Source organism: Solea senegalensis, linkage group LG10, assembly GCF_019176455.1.
Source record: "Solea senegalensis isolate Sse05_10M linkage group LG10, IFAPA_SoseM_1, whole genome shotgun sequence".
NCBI lineage: Eukaryota > Metazoa > Chordata > Actinopteri > Pleuronectiformes > Soleidae > Solea > Solea senegalensis.
Window position 1 is genome coordinate 11934203 of NC_058030.1, and position 16459 is coordinate 11950661.

General features: G+C 39.0%; 2 protein-coding genes across 3 annotated transcripts; both read right to left on the reverse strand.

Moving 5' to 3' along the window:
• Positions 1 to 5276: 5276 nt before the first annotated feature.
• LOC122775969 (glucoside xylosyltransferase 1-like) lies at positions 5277 to 12440 on the reverse strand. 2 transcript variants are annotated; one of them, XM_044036238.1, is made up of 8 exons: positions 12062 to 12440; positions 11417 to 11509; positions 10288 to 10471; positions 10063 to 10194; positions 9702 to 9953; positions 9065 to 9188; positions 8718 to 8890; positions 5277 to 6501 (listed from the first exon to the last, which is right to left on the reverse strand). In XM_044036238.1, the coding sequence occupies exons 1-8, from the start codon at positions 12280 to 12282 to the stop codon at positions 6310 to 6312; spliced, it is 1371 nt and encodes a 456-aa protein (XP_043892173.1). In that variant the 5' UTR covers positions 12283 to 12440; the 3' UTR covers positions 5277 to 6309. The 2 variants fall into 2 exon arrangements, with proteins under 2 accessions (XP_043892173.1, XP_043892174.1); XM_044036239.1 differs by lacking the exon at positions 11417 to 11509 and having other exon boundaries at positions 12062 to 12439.
• Positions 12441 to 13346: 906 nt separating this feature from the next.
• Positions 13347 to 15968, reverse strand: LOC122775970 (YY1-associated factor 2-like). The gene is given in 5 exon segments (XM_044036240.1): positions 13347 to 14174; positions 14177 to 14376; positions 14484 to 14636; positions 15416 to 15541; positions 15844 to 15968. Coding segments are annotated over 5 exon segments (543 nt in total). The 5' UTR covers positions 15870 to 15968; the 3' UTR covers positions 13347 to 14136.
• Positions 15969 to 16459: the final 491 nt, after the last annotated feature.

Below are 16459 nucleotides of genomic sequence, written 5' to 3' on the forward strand. Positions count from 1 at the left end.
TTGGAAATAATAAGGGAATCTGAAAAATGGCTTTCTTGGAGCTATTTGTGGTGCGTTCCTTCGCTGAATCCTACAGCTCATTATGCATTTTCAGCTAGGTAACCTTACATTGCATCGTCGAAAGTAAGCGTCTGATTAATCTATTTCAGTGTTTCCAATTCCTGAGAGAGTGAAAAGAAAAAGTATAATGCTAAAATTAGTTTGAGATTAGGTTTTTATAATAGGTTTCACATGAGGGATATGCCTAGAGTCTGAAAAATAAATAAATGAAATAAAAAGGAACTCATTTAACATTTCCATTGCAGTCAACAGCTCATGAGGTGGAGAGAGCTTGTGTGATAAGTCATGGGAGTTTGTGGAACAGCGTTAGCCCAGGGGATTTTTGCATGTACAAACTAGAAAATCTGTTAATTCATCCATCTTCTACCTCTTTATCCTCCACATCAGGGTTGTGGGGGACGCTGGTCCTCAGCTGACATAGAACAGATAGCAAGGTACACCCTGGACAGGTCGCCAGTCCATCACAGGGCCACAAACAAGAGACACAACAACCATCCACTCCACTCCATTCACACCTACTGTCCATTTAGAGTGTCCAATTTGACTAATCCCCAAAACTGCATGTTTTTGGACTGTAACCATACTTTTTGGAAGTAACCATTGACTCATGAATGTTTTCCAGGGTGGACACAAATTGTCCTTTCCTGTGTCAAAGACAATTGCGCTGGCAAATCCATCGTGCGTCATGTGCTGTCAAAACTGGTGAAAACAATTAAAGACTTCACACACGGGTCGAGCCGCTCCAATAGTCAATGAGGCAACATCTCAGTGTGAGCCTATACAGGAGCGATAAACTCATTAGCAAATGCCAGTGAAGGAAGGAAGGAAGGAAGGATGTCTTCAGAAGACAAATGACCTGCAGTGTATGAGGATGAGGACTCAGGGGACAGGATAAAAAAGAGGCAGCATGTGTACACAACAACATGTGCTCGGTTCATTGTAATTATTAAGTAATTAACACAATCGGGGTCAAAGAAAAGAGCTCGCCGTCACTGTGTTGACAAGAAAGGGGTCAAGCAGAACGTCTGTAAACGCAACCTGCGGACTTTCAAATGTCTCAGCAAAAGTCAACAACTCTACAAAGACATGGCCACGCGTTCATTTGAATGCAAACGCACATCGCAAACACATTCGTGGCCTCCGTCCAAGTCACGGACTATTTATGGCCGCTGATGCCGCCGTTATGCTTGTGCATGAAAGCGGACACGGGTAATAGTCGGAGCAGTCAGTCAGTTGCCGTGAATCACATGCCCCGTCCATTAATGCGGCGCGTCAGCGGTGTAAACAGTGCAATCAAGAAAGTGTGGGGTATTGAATCATGGGGCATGTAGTTCACTAACAATACTTGGCACGGCATTGATTTCAACCAATATGCCTTTAGCCTACAGGCACTGGGCTGTAGCTCATCAATGAGGCACTTTATCAGGGGAAAAAAGGTCAGTGGAAGTGATTGATATCTTCTTTTATGAGTGGTAATACAAATGGTATTACATTTGCTTCAGACCGGTCATAAAAAGCCAATAGAAGAGTGAGGCCGAGTAATAACATCCTTATTTTTTGTATGTTTGAATGTTATGCATCTATAAAACACAGCCTCACTGTTTTGTATGTGTTGACAATGGGAGTCCTTGGCGTCCATGTGGAGGCTCTTTGACCTTTGAACTCTGATAGCCATGGATTATTTGACAAAGTATTGATCAACACAGTAAAGCTTTTGTGTGAACTGGAAATTTTGGAGATAACATTTTTAACTGAGTAGATGATTTTAGAGACCTGGGGGCGGGGCAATGTCCGTCCACCAGTTTGGTCCAGATTGAAATACTTGGCATGGATGCCCATAAATTGTCACACACGTTCTTGTTCCCCAGGCACAAGGTCGTCTAATTTCCATACTAATCCCAAACACCACAAGGTTGATAGTTGCGTGAACAACCACTGGATTGATTGTCGTGACATTCATGTCCTGAACAGAGTGAATTGTGAAAATTTATTGATTCCTTGACATTTTATCTCCTGTTGTCATTGGTCAAATTCCTAATTCGTCCACTTGTGCGATTTATGGCCACTTTCAAATCTTAGTTCCATCACCCTCAGCTTCTAGCGTGCGCTCACACTAAATGAAGATGATGAACATGGAAAATATTATACCTGATAAATATTAGCAGAGAGAGTATTAGATTCAAAGACACTAGCAGAGCCGTAGACTCTAAATCTCAACATTTGGGAAATTAGGAAGAATCTTAATTTACGGTTGAGACCTTTTACCAAATGAAGAAAGCTTAGTCAGCATCCAGACCACACACAGCTACTTTCTCATAAATTGATTAAATTGAACTTCATTAGTTGACAAGATGATATCCACATCTGACTCTATGCACTGACGTATCTATTTCATTATATTTGCATATACATATTTCTCGTCTCATTCTGCTTACAGTGGCAAATTCACTTCTCAGCGTGATCCTGAAAGATCCATGCATTGCTAATGTCCATCAGGAAATTACATTAATTGTTTTAAACCCTGAAATATCAGCACAATTACACCTGTCTCTGCAGGGTGGGCCAATAGATTATCGATCAAAAAAGTTCACACTTAAATGGTATCATTCTTTAACAGGAAAGGTGCAGAGCAGAGAGATGAGAAAATAGATTTTCTACCTTTTCCTGTTCAGCTCTGATAAACCACTTAACTTCCCTCTCATCTTCTCTGGATGTGTCATTTCATCGTGTTTATCACAATGACAGGAAACGCGACTCACTGTCAGGTTCATGTCTTGATTAAGGCTCGTGCTCACTGAGAAGTGCTGTCTATTGAGCAGACTGAAGACCTGAGGTGTTAGAGTCGTCTATGACGAGTTACACTTTTCTTGTGACATGTTGAGTAACATGTTTTCCTCTTTGAAAGCCTCAGTAGACCACCTTACACCACCACTCCTCTGACAGGTCTCAGAACTTCGTAACACCTCTGTAATGTGAAAGTGCATTTTGTTTCGATGTCTAAATGCACCTTTAACTCATTGTTGTGGAGTTATGACATATCCACTGTTTTGTCACTTTTACTTTTGCATCTGCTCTTCATCGTTGTTAATATCTCCACACATTTTTACCATATCTGAATGTTCGCTTGAGTCTGAAGATTTCAATTGTCGCCTTTGCAGCAATAAGAAACAAGGGTCTCTCTGAATGGAGTTTGCATGTTCTACTCGTGTGTGTGCGTGGGTTTCTTCCCACAGTCCAAAAACATGCAGATTTGGGGATTAGGACAAATTGGACACTCTGAATTGACCATAGGTGTGAGTGTGAGAGTGGATGGTTGTTTGTCTCTATGTGGCTGTGATGGACTGGTGACCTGTCCATGGTGTACCCCACCTTTCGTTCTAGAAGATGAGTGAGTGAGTGAGTGAGTGAGTGAGATGATGGCTGCTCTCATCAATTCTAGCAGAAAGCAGTTTCCATGTTGCCTTCTTATGTCCTTTGCACCTAAACGTCACTGTATCTCGAGTAAAGAGAAGGTTGATGACTTTGCACTGCCTAATAACACGTAAACCCTTTTTTGTGACACATTTTATATGTGTGGTGGACCATTTGCCTCCAACTATTTATGCCTGGGCTTTAAATCGCTATTGAACGTCACAGAGGCCAAGTGGTGCAAGCAATAACATGAATAATCCATTGGCAGTTCCTGTTAGACTGAAAGAGAATGAGAGCTCAATTACTGTGATACTTGGCAGTAAGAGCATTAGTCTTTCCACCTAAAAACTGAATATGCTTTGCATGTTATTGAAGTTGTAGGCATCTATCTTACTAAGGACTGCGCTCCAAGGTGTTCAATACTATCACTGAGCATTTCGCGGCAGATGTATAATCACCTTACATGAGAAATAAATTGACCTGTTTGTGCACTTTCGTTTTGTATACCACACAGCAAATCATAAAATGCACTTGCTGAGCCATTAAAGATGCTTTCATGAGTGGGTGTGGACAGAGCAATTGAAAAACGTCTATCTTGGAGGCTATTCCTGAACCTTTTCAACTGTAGCAGATCTCCCAAGTCTGAGTAGGAGTAAAATGTCCTGAGGCTTGAAATGATCTGCCACTTTGACCACAACCAAAATAAATAAAGTCCTTCGCTGTTATTGCTCAGAAAATTGCAAAGAAACCACTAATTGTCTAAAATGGAAAACCTCAGCTGCGGTTTTTACTGGCTTTGCAAACCAAGCCATTGATATTAGTAAAATATTGAAAACGTTTTTCCAAAACCATTGCACACCGCTATTCCTCATGCAGACACATTACCTATTCCAGTCATGTCTGTCAATCTGTCTGTGAAATGAAGAGCCAGAGGCTACCGACTCAAACACATCAGCTCCTTTTTTGGACATCTAACACTTTCTGAAGTCTTCATACTCACACATTGATTTCTTATTTTCAGCTTGCTCTGCCTTCTTGGACATAGCTCAAGCTCATTTGTGCGGAGTGAGTGGGCAACAAGTAGCCTGCAGGCCTAATCCATTTATTTTTCAGCAACACTTTAGGAAGGTGAAGTATTTTTCTTGCATATTTTCTTTTTCTAAAACTACAAAGCATATCAGTGACACACGCTGTATTTGAAATGCTGTGACATTTCAATGCAACCACACCACAAGCATTCTTAAGTACTGGTAGTATGTTTTTATATAATATTCCGTACATATGTTTAGATATCTATAGTACTATGCAAAAAAAAATAAAAATTAGGAAGTTGCATTTGAGTCTAATGTGTCTTAATTAAACCCAGTGTGACAGCTGATATTTTTCGACATCGAATAGTAGGACAAACGCAACACTTGTACCTGTAGAAGCTTTTTTTAAAACTACATACATGTCTCCCATATTCTCTTGATGTGTTCCAGTTAATTGTTTTGTAAATAATACACTGTATGGTGTACATTATTATAGCATTGCTAAAACAACAAATCTAATGGTAGCCTGAGACTTTTGTGCAACAGTTTTGTTCCAGGAATCATTAAATCTACAGATTTTGCAATCTCCAGTAACATTTTTTTTTTATTCTAATAGTGTCTTTGTCTTGGAGAATGAAAAAAAGTGCTGATGTTGGTGATAATGGCATATTTCAGCATTAATCCACTTACTATCCAATTACTTAAGAGTAGAAAATGTGAATTATTTTATAGATGGCAGTTATGTTAAAAAACAAAAGTCTCTTCCTTACGTCCTTAGTATTAAAGCATAGTCTTTTATTTCTGCTTTGGTGTTTTACAGCAGTCGTGGATGATGCATTGTTGCCTCCTTCTTTTCTTTGCACACCTTAGCTACAGTATATGTCTAAATGTTCTGAATGCTCACACCACTAACTTTGATGTTATATTCCCAGTGAAACACAGGTCAAAGCAGACCGACCCATTGGATGTCCATTTCTCAGTGAAACAGAACATTTGATCAGTGTAAAATTACTTTAAATCAAAAACTTACTGTACATTCTGCCAGCGACTATAACCCTCGAATAATAAAGTGCAATTTTACTGGACTGATGTGGCCAGCTGCTCGCCACATTTTATTGGATGAACATGTGTAAACACCCAAGTACAGGTTGAGCCATCAAATATTTGACACCATTTTTAAGACGAGATAAGATGACGGGGGTCAGAGATGAGTTCACATTTGTTGAAAATCCATGGAGGTGTCATGAGATTTCTGTGTGGTAACACAATACACGTAAAACATCAAAAGTGCTTCCAGTCACGGATGTTAATCAATAATAAATACTGGTCAGATTCTACTCTACAGGTTTGAGGTATGCTTAATGAACAGGTTTTGTTCATCTTGTGTCGCTAACAAGTACCTGAAAATAACCACTTTTCTGTTATTCTGCATAGACAAATGCATTAAAAAAGCCATTATGCCAAATTCTATCAAAACAACTGCAATTAAAAATACTCTAAATGATTAAGTACCGTGTTGAGGATTTTCCCCCCTTAAGACCTTAGATAAAATATACTAATGATTGTAGGTTCTTTCTTATAAAATAAAAAGCCGATCGTTTTCGTCAACTATGAAGTCTTAAATCTCTGCAGGGCAAAGTGGAATCACAGGATACTCTCCAGCATGGTCAGAGAGATTGTGTGACCTGGCTGTGTTCAATGGACAGACATCTAACAACATTAGCGTCACATCATAAGGTGAGGGATCAAAGTGAATCCGAGTTCATTTCTCCTCCAACGTATTTGCTCCACAGGAGTGCATCTTCATTCATGGAGTGACATCAATGTGGTGACCTGATTGTCGTCTTTGTGTAACATCCTGTTGAACAGACGTGACACTTTGTTTTAAACTCCTGGTAAAGGTATGACTGGCTCTTCCACAGTAGGTGTGTGTGGCGGCCTGCAGCGACTCTTCGAGTGGCTCGAGCAGCAAAGCCTCCATGTTCTCGCCAAACGGGTACTACGATGGAAAGACAAGAGTGCAAGTATGAACGATTTGATTTCACTTATACGGGTGTCACCAGTGGCTGCACTCACTTTTCATTTCATGCTTTAACATATTATTTTAACTACATTCAGATCATTTGAATTAATCTTGCATTATGGCATTTGTCACTCAAATTTCACCCAAATAACATTCTGTATTTAACACAGTTGTCAAATCATGCGATACTGTACAATACATTGAACTCCCTTATCATTTAGTGACAAGGAAAACAGAAATAATACATATTTTAGCTGTTCCACCACTTGTCAACTGTAGTTGAGCACTTTGTCACACACGTGAGTTCAAAAATCAAGAAGCAGGCCTTTTGTTTTTATAGAGAAGTAAACCTTTCTCTAGAAAAAAACACAATTTTTTAGTGTTTAATTTGACTGTAATTTTCCCCGACATTAGTTTACTCAAAGCACACTTCCTTTATTATCATTCATATACTGCAGTAGGCAATAAAACACCATTAACAGCCTCCTATTGATTTTTATGTGGATGCTGCTGGTGCGTTGTCCACACAGCCATCATGTCTCAAACTAGCATCAGCACTTAAAAATTTACAACTCTTCTGTGGGCTTGGCTGGGTAATGGTAGTGCCTTTTATTGCAAGCTCCTTTGCTGGCTGAAAGAGCCAGTCATGGGAGCCAGACTGACTAAGGAGCTCCTCGTGGGATAGAAATGAGTTTCCTTCAGAATTGCCTGCTCCAGGCTTCAGGGTGCTGTCCTCACAGGACTGAGTGGAACAAAGTGGGAGGGGGCCTGAGGAGCTGGAGCAACAGTAAGGGTTGATAAAAGCTTCAACAAAGACTAGATTATAACTACAAAAACCACCCTCCTCCGTTACACCAGCCTGTACTCTGATTAGCTAATTCTAACACAAAGCCACATAGCTCACATTCATCTACTTTACACAGGGCATGTTTCGTGAAAACAAATGACAAACCACAGCATTCCTAAACATCCCTCGACTCCAAAAACAAAAAAAAATAAAAATACCATAGCACGTTTTGTCAGAGAGACTGATTGAGGCACGGGGGACGAGTGCCCCATAATGAAGCCTGTTCGTTTACTTAATGGCTGACATTGCCTGCACTGATAGTGGCCAGGCTGAGCCGTGTGGCAGTAATAGATGGAGACCAGCTAATGATGCTCCCTCCCGCCGCCTGCACGTTGACCAGTGTGCTGAAATCAACAGGGGCAGATCGAAGGCGAAGAGCTCTCCAGCTGACTTGCTTGATCAGTGAAGTCTGTCACTAATGATGAGCAGGAAAAGGTGACTGTCACTGCAAGTGGGAGAAAGATAACTTTTTTTTAAAAATGCTGCCTTCTTTTGAGTGACAATGATCTGTTACTCAATTATTGATCTAATTTTGAAATTGTTTAGACTTTATATACAATGTACACAAACAAGGAATTTGATCATCTTTGCAAAAGTTTGAATTTATTAATGACCTTTTATATAATCATACTATCATACCTATTTAGAATATTTAGAAAACGGGGCTATACCTTTCTTTTACCATCACTTTAAGCTACTGTGTGATTACTTTCAGTTACTTTCTGACTTGCATATACATCCATACAAATTCCTTGCTGTCGCTTTTTATCAGCCTTTCTTTGTGAAGCACTTTGTAATGCTGTTTTGAAAAGTTATTAGAAACATATGACTTATGAATACATGTATTTTTGTGAAATTCATTTTGTCATTGTTTAGAACACCACAATGCTAACATGTTGCTAATGATCGGATGGGATGCATCACATGGGCAACACATTTGCAAGCAACCCATTCCCTTGTCGAAACTAGGTAAGGCTGATCCATCTGGTTTGGACAGAAAGACAAATGTTTAACAGGCTATTGATTGAAACACTGGTGAATTGAAGCATCCACGAGAGGAAAGCAATGGTCTGGAGAGCCTATTGACAATATAATGACTCGTAAATGTTTGCCCAAATAGCCTGGTCTGTTTCCACAACTGTCCCCCAAAGAGACAGGCAACAGAAAGAAAGTCTATAAAATAATCAATCAATAGTTACATTGTCTATTGCCTGTGTCTGTCTATAAAATAATGAATATTCTCCATTTTATACAGAAACCTTCTGATAGATTTTTTTATATTTATTATATTACTGCAGGGGCTCAGATAAACCCCAGCCGGCTGACAAGCTGAGGCACTCTCTACCTTTTGGATGGCTTCGTAAACAGCTCGAAATGCTGGCTGCTTGTCATTATGGTACACTCCCCGGTTACCATGGAGAATGAAGACACCTTCCTGCTCAGCCTGTTGACAGTTGCTGCCATACATGCAGTGGTCTGGACGGTAGTTCCACTGACAGGGGAACATGTACAGGCTTTCTGTAACACAGCAAGAGGTGCAGTTGTTGGGATGATGAGGATAATGGAAAATATGTTTATTCAACATTAACAGTCAAATTAAAGCTAACACCAACAACTAACATGTCTTTAAGTAAGCCTTGCTCTTGTCCTGAGCATTAATGACTCAAAATATGTGTATGTGGTTGCAGGAACCTGGGTTATGATGAAATATGATGTTAAGAAGATCCTGGTCCCCCCAAGTGATGTTGAGTTTATACTTCTGAAGAAGAGGCATCAGAATTTGCTCCCAATGTAGTGCAACTGTGGTCAGGTCATTCTGGAGATACAAAATAAGGTCATCAGAAAACATTCGTATTTGTTTGCCTCAGAAAACCATAATCACCTTAACGCTGTTTTTGTTTGACAAAATGAATGCTCATTGTGAGGCTTTAAAAAGAGATGACAAGAGTGACATCTCCTGGTTAGAATTGGTGGTACAGCTACTACGGTTAACTCCCTTTCAACAAATTTCCAAGATATTAATAATAACACAGATGCATGTATTAATGTTGTAAAATTGGATAGTATGACTCTATATCACTAGAAATAAAATATAAGTTGTTTTTTGACATCTAAAGCTCTTAACTGGTAATTTGACACATTTAGTATAGTATATTGTTTAATGCATACTTCAGATACACTTAGAATGTGAAATGGTACCCCACAGGTGAAATTCTTACCCCTATTCTGTATTTTAATGATAACATGGCCATAACGATAGACAACAATATTAAAGCTGAACTAGATGACTAAACAAAACACACACGCACAAAATCTACTTGCACATTACCTTAAATAATTTCTCCCTGAGGCGAGTCATGTTCATAAGCATGACACCTGAATTGATGCCTGTCTTGCCATAATAAGGGTGACGGGCAAAGCGGTTGTACCAGCCAATGCGTGGCTCCTCATGCTCTGGGGCCATTGCTGCCAACTGGCTTGAATTGAACTGTGAAAGCAGAGCCCAAATGTCCTCTACTGGGTTCAGGAAGAGGATATCAGTGTCTACATAAAGCAAAGAATCCACTTCCTTCAGGATCAGCTGGAAAAAAGACAGCAATAAAAAAATAATAATGAGGGCATGTTGCAAATATATAATCATCACGTATATGTATAATCGTCATGTATATGAAAGATGACTCTAGACATACTGGCAGGAAGAGCCGCTGAGAAGCACAAGGTTTGAAGAGCTTCTTCCACTCATTTGCATTCTCCTTAGGAAATGTTATGGAATACAGTGTAAACTTGAATTTGGTCTGAACTGTGCTGGGCCAAGAATCCAGCTGTAAGATCAAATGAGAACAAAAAAAGAATGTAGGAAATCAAGTCAATGAACATTTAAGTAATGCTGGGGAGGACAACAGGAGAACACTTACAGAATGTCTAAATCCTTCATGTAGATTGTCCTCAGCAAAGATGTAAAAGTGCAGTGGCTTTTGGCTGAAGAGAACAGCAGACTTCATCATAGTGAGAGTCTCCTCTAGCCTGGGGCCACAGGCCACCACAGCCAGGTGACTCCTCTCATCCCTATGTGCCTTGACTGCAGAGTCTGGCCTTTCGCTAAGAACCAAGACAAATTAAATGATTAAGTCACTGACCCTGGCTTTTATTAATAATGGTAATGCATAATGGATTTAATGACATGCACAGAAGAGAACAAAGTCATTGTATCAGCAGGCTCAGCTCAGCTGAATGAAGTCCTTTAAGGTTGGAACTGCCATTAGTTTCAATGAAGAGATAGAGAACAGGGTTATTATTTGTGGTGCCTCCAAGTGTCTTTGTAAACTGGTTAAGAAATCAATACACAGTAACACAATCTTTCAGCCATATTGCTTTCGTAGTATGGCAAACCAAGCATACATCAAGAGGTAGTAAGACCGAGTTTAAGGGCTGCAACAATAATCAACTGCTCATTCAATTGCCAACTATTTAACCGGTTTGAGAGGTTTTCTTTAACTAAATATAAAAAATAATTAATTTTTCAGCCTTTTCAGTTGAATACATGAAGAAAGATAAATATATTTGGTTTGTGGACAAAACATTTTAGGATGCCATCATTTAGAAGTTTAGGAAAAACTGTTTTCTGGTTTAATAGACCAAACAACATAACGACTCATCAAGAAAATACTCAAATTGATAAGGAAAACAATTGTTAGTTGCAGCCCTGTGTGTTTCGTCTCTTCATTTCCAGACAGATTTGTAATACAAGAAAGGCTATAGCTACTGCTCCACCTGAGACTGAATTACTGTGTGTGGCATTACAGTTTGCACAGACTGTCAATTGCAATAGTATGCAAGTGATCATTAAGTAGTTTCGCAGAGTAAATTTCACACTGATAAATTCAAGTGATGTCACAGAGATGTTAGCATGTTTGATTTCTGACAGCTGGGCAGAAAGGGCAGCAATGGGATATAAAGTGTGGATATACAGGCATAAAATAAAAATCTCACGGATTAACAATGATCACTCATAATATTAAGAGAGATTCAATAAACCAGTCATACCCAAGAGTAGATTCCAATAAGCAGTTCACTCCACAAACATCAGCAGGCAGTCTCCAATATGGATTCCAGTAAGAAACTGACAGTGATTTACACCTGTCAGAATGAAAATGTGAGCTTTGCCATCATTTAAAGTTACTTTTAAATGAAGTTATTTTACAAATTAGAGCTTCATGCTTCAGGATTAGATCTGCCCTGAGCTGCTGCAGCGACTAAAGGGTTAGTAGTTCAACAGATGGCCGTCCTTCATATCCAGCCAAAATCAAAAGCTAATGAGGCACAAAACTGGTAAGCATCAGTGTTCATGGTTAATCAATGATTCTGCAAATGCTAAGTCATTCATGGTAGCTAATTGAAGTAATAAAGATATAAATGGTGATTCTGAATCTCAACACATTATATTACACCCGAGCAGTGAGTAGCAGAAGCACATTTTAACAGCCAGTTTTAAAGCTATCCAGCTTTGCAGCTCAATGGTTATGCTAAACTACGTCAGGTCTGTGACTGTAACATTAAATGACGTCAGACGTCGCAAATAAAACAAGTGAACCATAACGACAGCTAGTTCTACTTCATATTTAACTAAATAGCAACTTTACGTGCAGTTACGTGTGGAATTTAATGAGACAATAAAGCCGGCTAAGCTACCTGTCAAGCTCATTTTCAGGTTGTCGAAGGCCTAACAGTCCCGGGCCTTTCCTGAGTAGGTGCCCGGCGTCATGGCTGCTCCTGTGCGGTACTCTCCGGTTTCTTACACTCGACTGTTCCTCTCCCTCCTCCAAGGAAGAGGCTACTTTACTGAGCACATATAGCAGTGAGCAGAAGGTGAAGACCGCGCAAAGGAAAAATGCGTGGAAATAGCATCGCATTTTGTGATACGAATTTTTAATACGCTACCGCGTCATCGTTGTCCATCTGTGCTACTACCTGATGGATTACTAATTCCCATCAAAGTCACAAACCAAGTCAGGATGTAAAACGAAGAGCACAGTTGCTGTTTACACCTCTCTGTCCCACCCACTCCTGAACACGTTACATGTGAGTGTTTATTTTGATCTAAAAATTATATCCGCCTCTTCCTACTGTAAAATATTTGTAAAATAAATAAAAAACTTTTGCATGTGAATTTAAAAAAAACTCAAAAATGGTTGGGGGTTCTAATGGCATTACTCATGTCAAGTTTCAAGTGATTTCTAAAAAATGGAGAATATATATAGGTAAATTATAGGTAAATTAAGCTCTACATTCATTATGTAGATCCCAAAGTCCTCACACTAAATAAGAATACTTAATAGGTGAAAACCTGGTAGAAACACTAGTCCATAAGAGGTGGCACCTAATTTCTGACTTTTTTAAAATGAAAGTTAAGATGTAAATTGTAGTTAAGTTCAGTTAAGGTAAGGGATACGGTTTTGGTTAGGCTGTCAAAATGATAATATGAAAAACTGGGTAAACCTGTGTGTGAGTGATTCAATAACTGTGACCAGATAGTGAGAACAACGATACATTAGAAGTGAGTTACTTAAGTTTAAAAAGCGATATCTGAATAGAACAATCATACACTTGGTGGATGCATGATTCAAGTAGCCTAACAATAGAAAACTCAGTGGAGCAGTATATAAATGATATGTTACACAGCATTCAGTGATGTTATTAGTGTTGAATTTTCTAATTAATACCAAAACACATTTTTAGTGTTTAGTATACAAAATACTTAGCTGTCCATTAATGAGACATAAACACACAAAGGATGTGATTAAAAAAAACAGTAGGCCAGTGAATGCAATGGGTTACTTTTCAGCCACTGCTTTTATGACCCTTAAATTAAGACACAATTTGTGATATTTTTTTTCACTTCTTGCAACAAGTGTGAAATGGTAATGGGTAATAATAAAACAGAGTACAGTGAAAAATGTGCAAGTTGAGAGTCTGCTGTCTTGTCATGTTGTCCTTTTATGGAACATACCATTCATGATGTAAAAATCAGTCATTGACAAATTCAACATACAAACCCTAATATGCAAACTTCCATGTTTTTACATACTGCTTGACATAAAAAAAACATATCAAGTATCTACAGCTTATTTTATTTAACATTATTTTACAATATAAACGATTCTATTGATTAAATCGTGCTTGAATCTACTAAGTGAAGGAAAAGCATACTTAGAATAACTGTTCAATATTTTGACTCAAATGTTAGACAGTGAAAGTATTATTGCATCCAATTGCATAAAATGATAAGGCAAATAACAGTGTTATGAATTAACTGTTAATGGCGAAATGGAGATAATGCTAAAACATGTTATCATGAACATAGGATGCCATTAAGTGCAAATAATGATAAAAAACATCAACAAAAACAACAATCAAGGATAAACTACAATTCTGAGGATTTCTTCACATTTTTTTCATAATGCAACTCAGCAGCAACGACCAACAGTTTGATGCTAGGTGCTAAAAAAAACAAGTCACCACACCACAACATGTGGTACAGAGTGCAATTTAGTTTATCGTGGTCGGTTTTCTGTAACAATTCTGATCTGTCCCGTCACCTGAAATCTTAATCACTATGGGAAGGCAGTGAAAAATCCAACCTGAAATGGAAGTGATTGACATCATACCATTAGTTATAGTATTATTAAAATGTGTGCATTAAGTGTAATCTCTGGTTGTGGCTGTTGCGAGTACAGAAGAGCTTGTGCTAATTGGGTATATGAAGGTTAGTGAATTTCTCCATTGACTGAGGAGCCTTTTCCGCGGGAGATGAGCATCTGGAGACCCCTCGTTCAGTGTTATCAGAGCTCGAGCCACTTTGACTGTGTTGGTCTGCTGAAGCAGCGCTTGTTGAAGTGGATGTGGGTTTGGCTTTCTCCTTAAAGTCTGTGATTATTACAGTCAAGTCTCCAACTGTGACCTCTAGATGCTGGGCACTACTCCTGTCTATGTTTTTTAACCTGGGCCTAGTGGGGAGAGAAATAAGCAGGGGTTAAAAAAACTCATTGGAGGATAGTACATATGTTAGTGACATATAAAAAGACCTAACAAAGGTCAAAAATAAATGAAATACCTCATCTTTTTATGGACTTTCTTTTTCAGTGTTGGTTCTTTATCACTCTTATCTTTCTCCGATTTCTCCTTCTTCTCCTTTTTCGGGTGTGTGGGTGGTGCAAACTGCTGATTTACTTGCTGTGCAACAAGCTGAGAAACAGGTCGTGGTTTTCTGTAAGAGACAAAAAAGTGTTATCGGTCTTATTGGCTACTATAGTCATACGAATGAGGGTGGATTATTATCAAAAACACACACCCAACAACATCAAATATCAAGTGGGTATCTTCCAAAGATAGTCTTAAGTAATACATGTTCTCCTTATGTTCCCAAAAAACAGTGTTTCCTTTGAGATACATTGGGGATCATAGGCCTAAAGAGTAAAGGGACATTGTAACGTAAATACTTACATTTTTAATACTTAATTTCATTAGTTTCTATGAGGGTTCAGAATACCACAGCAGCATAGTCACTATGATAAGCTTGTGTTGATTCAATGCTGTGGTTAGCAGTTCTTTTAAACAAATATGCCTCACATGGAGAAGTGTGTGGCATACAGTATTTACAACTACATAAATACAGTGGCTAGGATCAGAATGTAATTGACGTTAACAGTCCAACAATCAAGGCTAAGTGGAACTAAAAACCACCAGTAAAATTAAATATAAAGTTGTCATCACAAAAACTAAAATTTGTCAAATAAACCTTGGGATGAAACTTCTTTTTTTAGTGCATTTAATAGCAGTTATCAAATCTCTGACAACACAAATGTTCATACTTCAGTAATATTTGGCCTACTACTTAACGAATAATAAGCTGATGTCGACTATTACAAAGTAAAACAACTAGCTAATTAATCAGATTACCTCTACCGCGGACTTGTCACGGTGGTAATGTCGCATTGTGAGGTTTTGGTGTCGTGACAACGAAAACGAAGGGTGCAGTGCCCTTACCGTGTTGACGTCCCCTTCCGAACATCACACATCATGCACTTGAACGCCTCAGCGCTGTTCCTGAACGTGCACACGCTACAGTCCCAGTACACATCGTCGGAGGATGGCTTGGACTGCCGCTTTGGCCTTCAAACAAAAACCAAACAAAAACACACTGGTAGCGGCACCGTTTTCAACGACAGCAATCACCAGAGACAAGTTGGTTGGTACTGTAACCGGAAAGAAGAGACAGTTAAATTGACTATTTTCAGCTCATAGGCCACAGTCGCTGGTAAAGACGCTTTCAGTATAAACTAGCAGTTGCCCCGTGTTACCCCAGCAGCCAGCCGCCATGAACACTTGAGTAAAACAGCTCCATCCATTGACCAAGCTTGTGTTTTCAACCGGCTCAGTAAGTCCTTATTCAACGACACCCGCGACAGTTTTACCTTGTGGGACTCTTCTTGTCTCCCATGTGGTGAAATTCGGGCTCAGCGGAGAAGAAACGGTTGAACGTTACAGGTGAGCAGACGCATTTAGCTGTTTTTACTCAGCTGTGGTGGTGGAAACTCCAGGGCTGGACACGTGACACTGTCTCAGCCAATCACTGCTGATGTAATCACAACAGAGGGGAACACTGACAATGTAACACAAGGCGTTCTGACGGTGAAATGCACAGAGAAGTAGTTGACACGTGAGAAAACTTAGTTTTTTGCCGGTTGCTCGTGTAAACGATAGAAACATTAACAAATATATTATATGTATATAATATATGTATACATAGTAGATGTATAATATGTTAAACGGACTCTATCTCCGTTCCATGTGCGATTGCAATGTGGATTTCGTTGTTCAGGAGGGCATTTTGGGACAAAACAGGCCCACCTGGTCTTTACAAATCTCCGATGAGGCAAAAAATAAAAAAATATAAAAATTTAAGACTTAAGACAGCACTAAATATTGGCATTATTTAAGAATGACTTTAGATCAAAATTATCACACACAGCAGTTTGTGATTTTGTTAATTAATTTTGTTGTACTTAATAGTTTCCTACAGACTTTGTA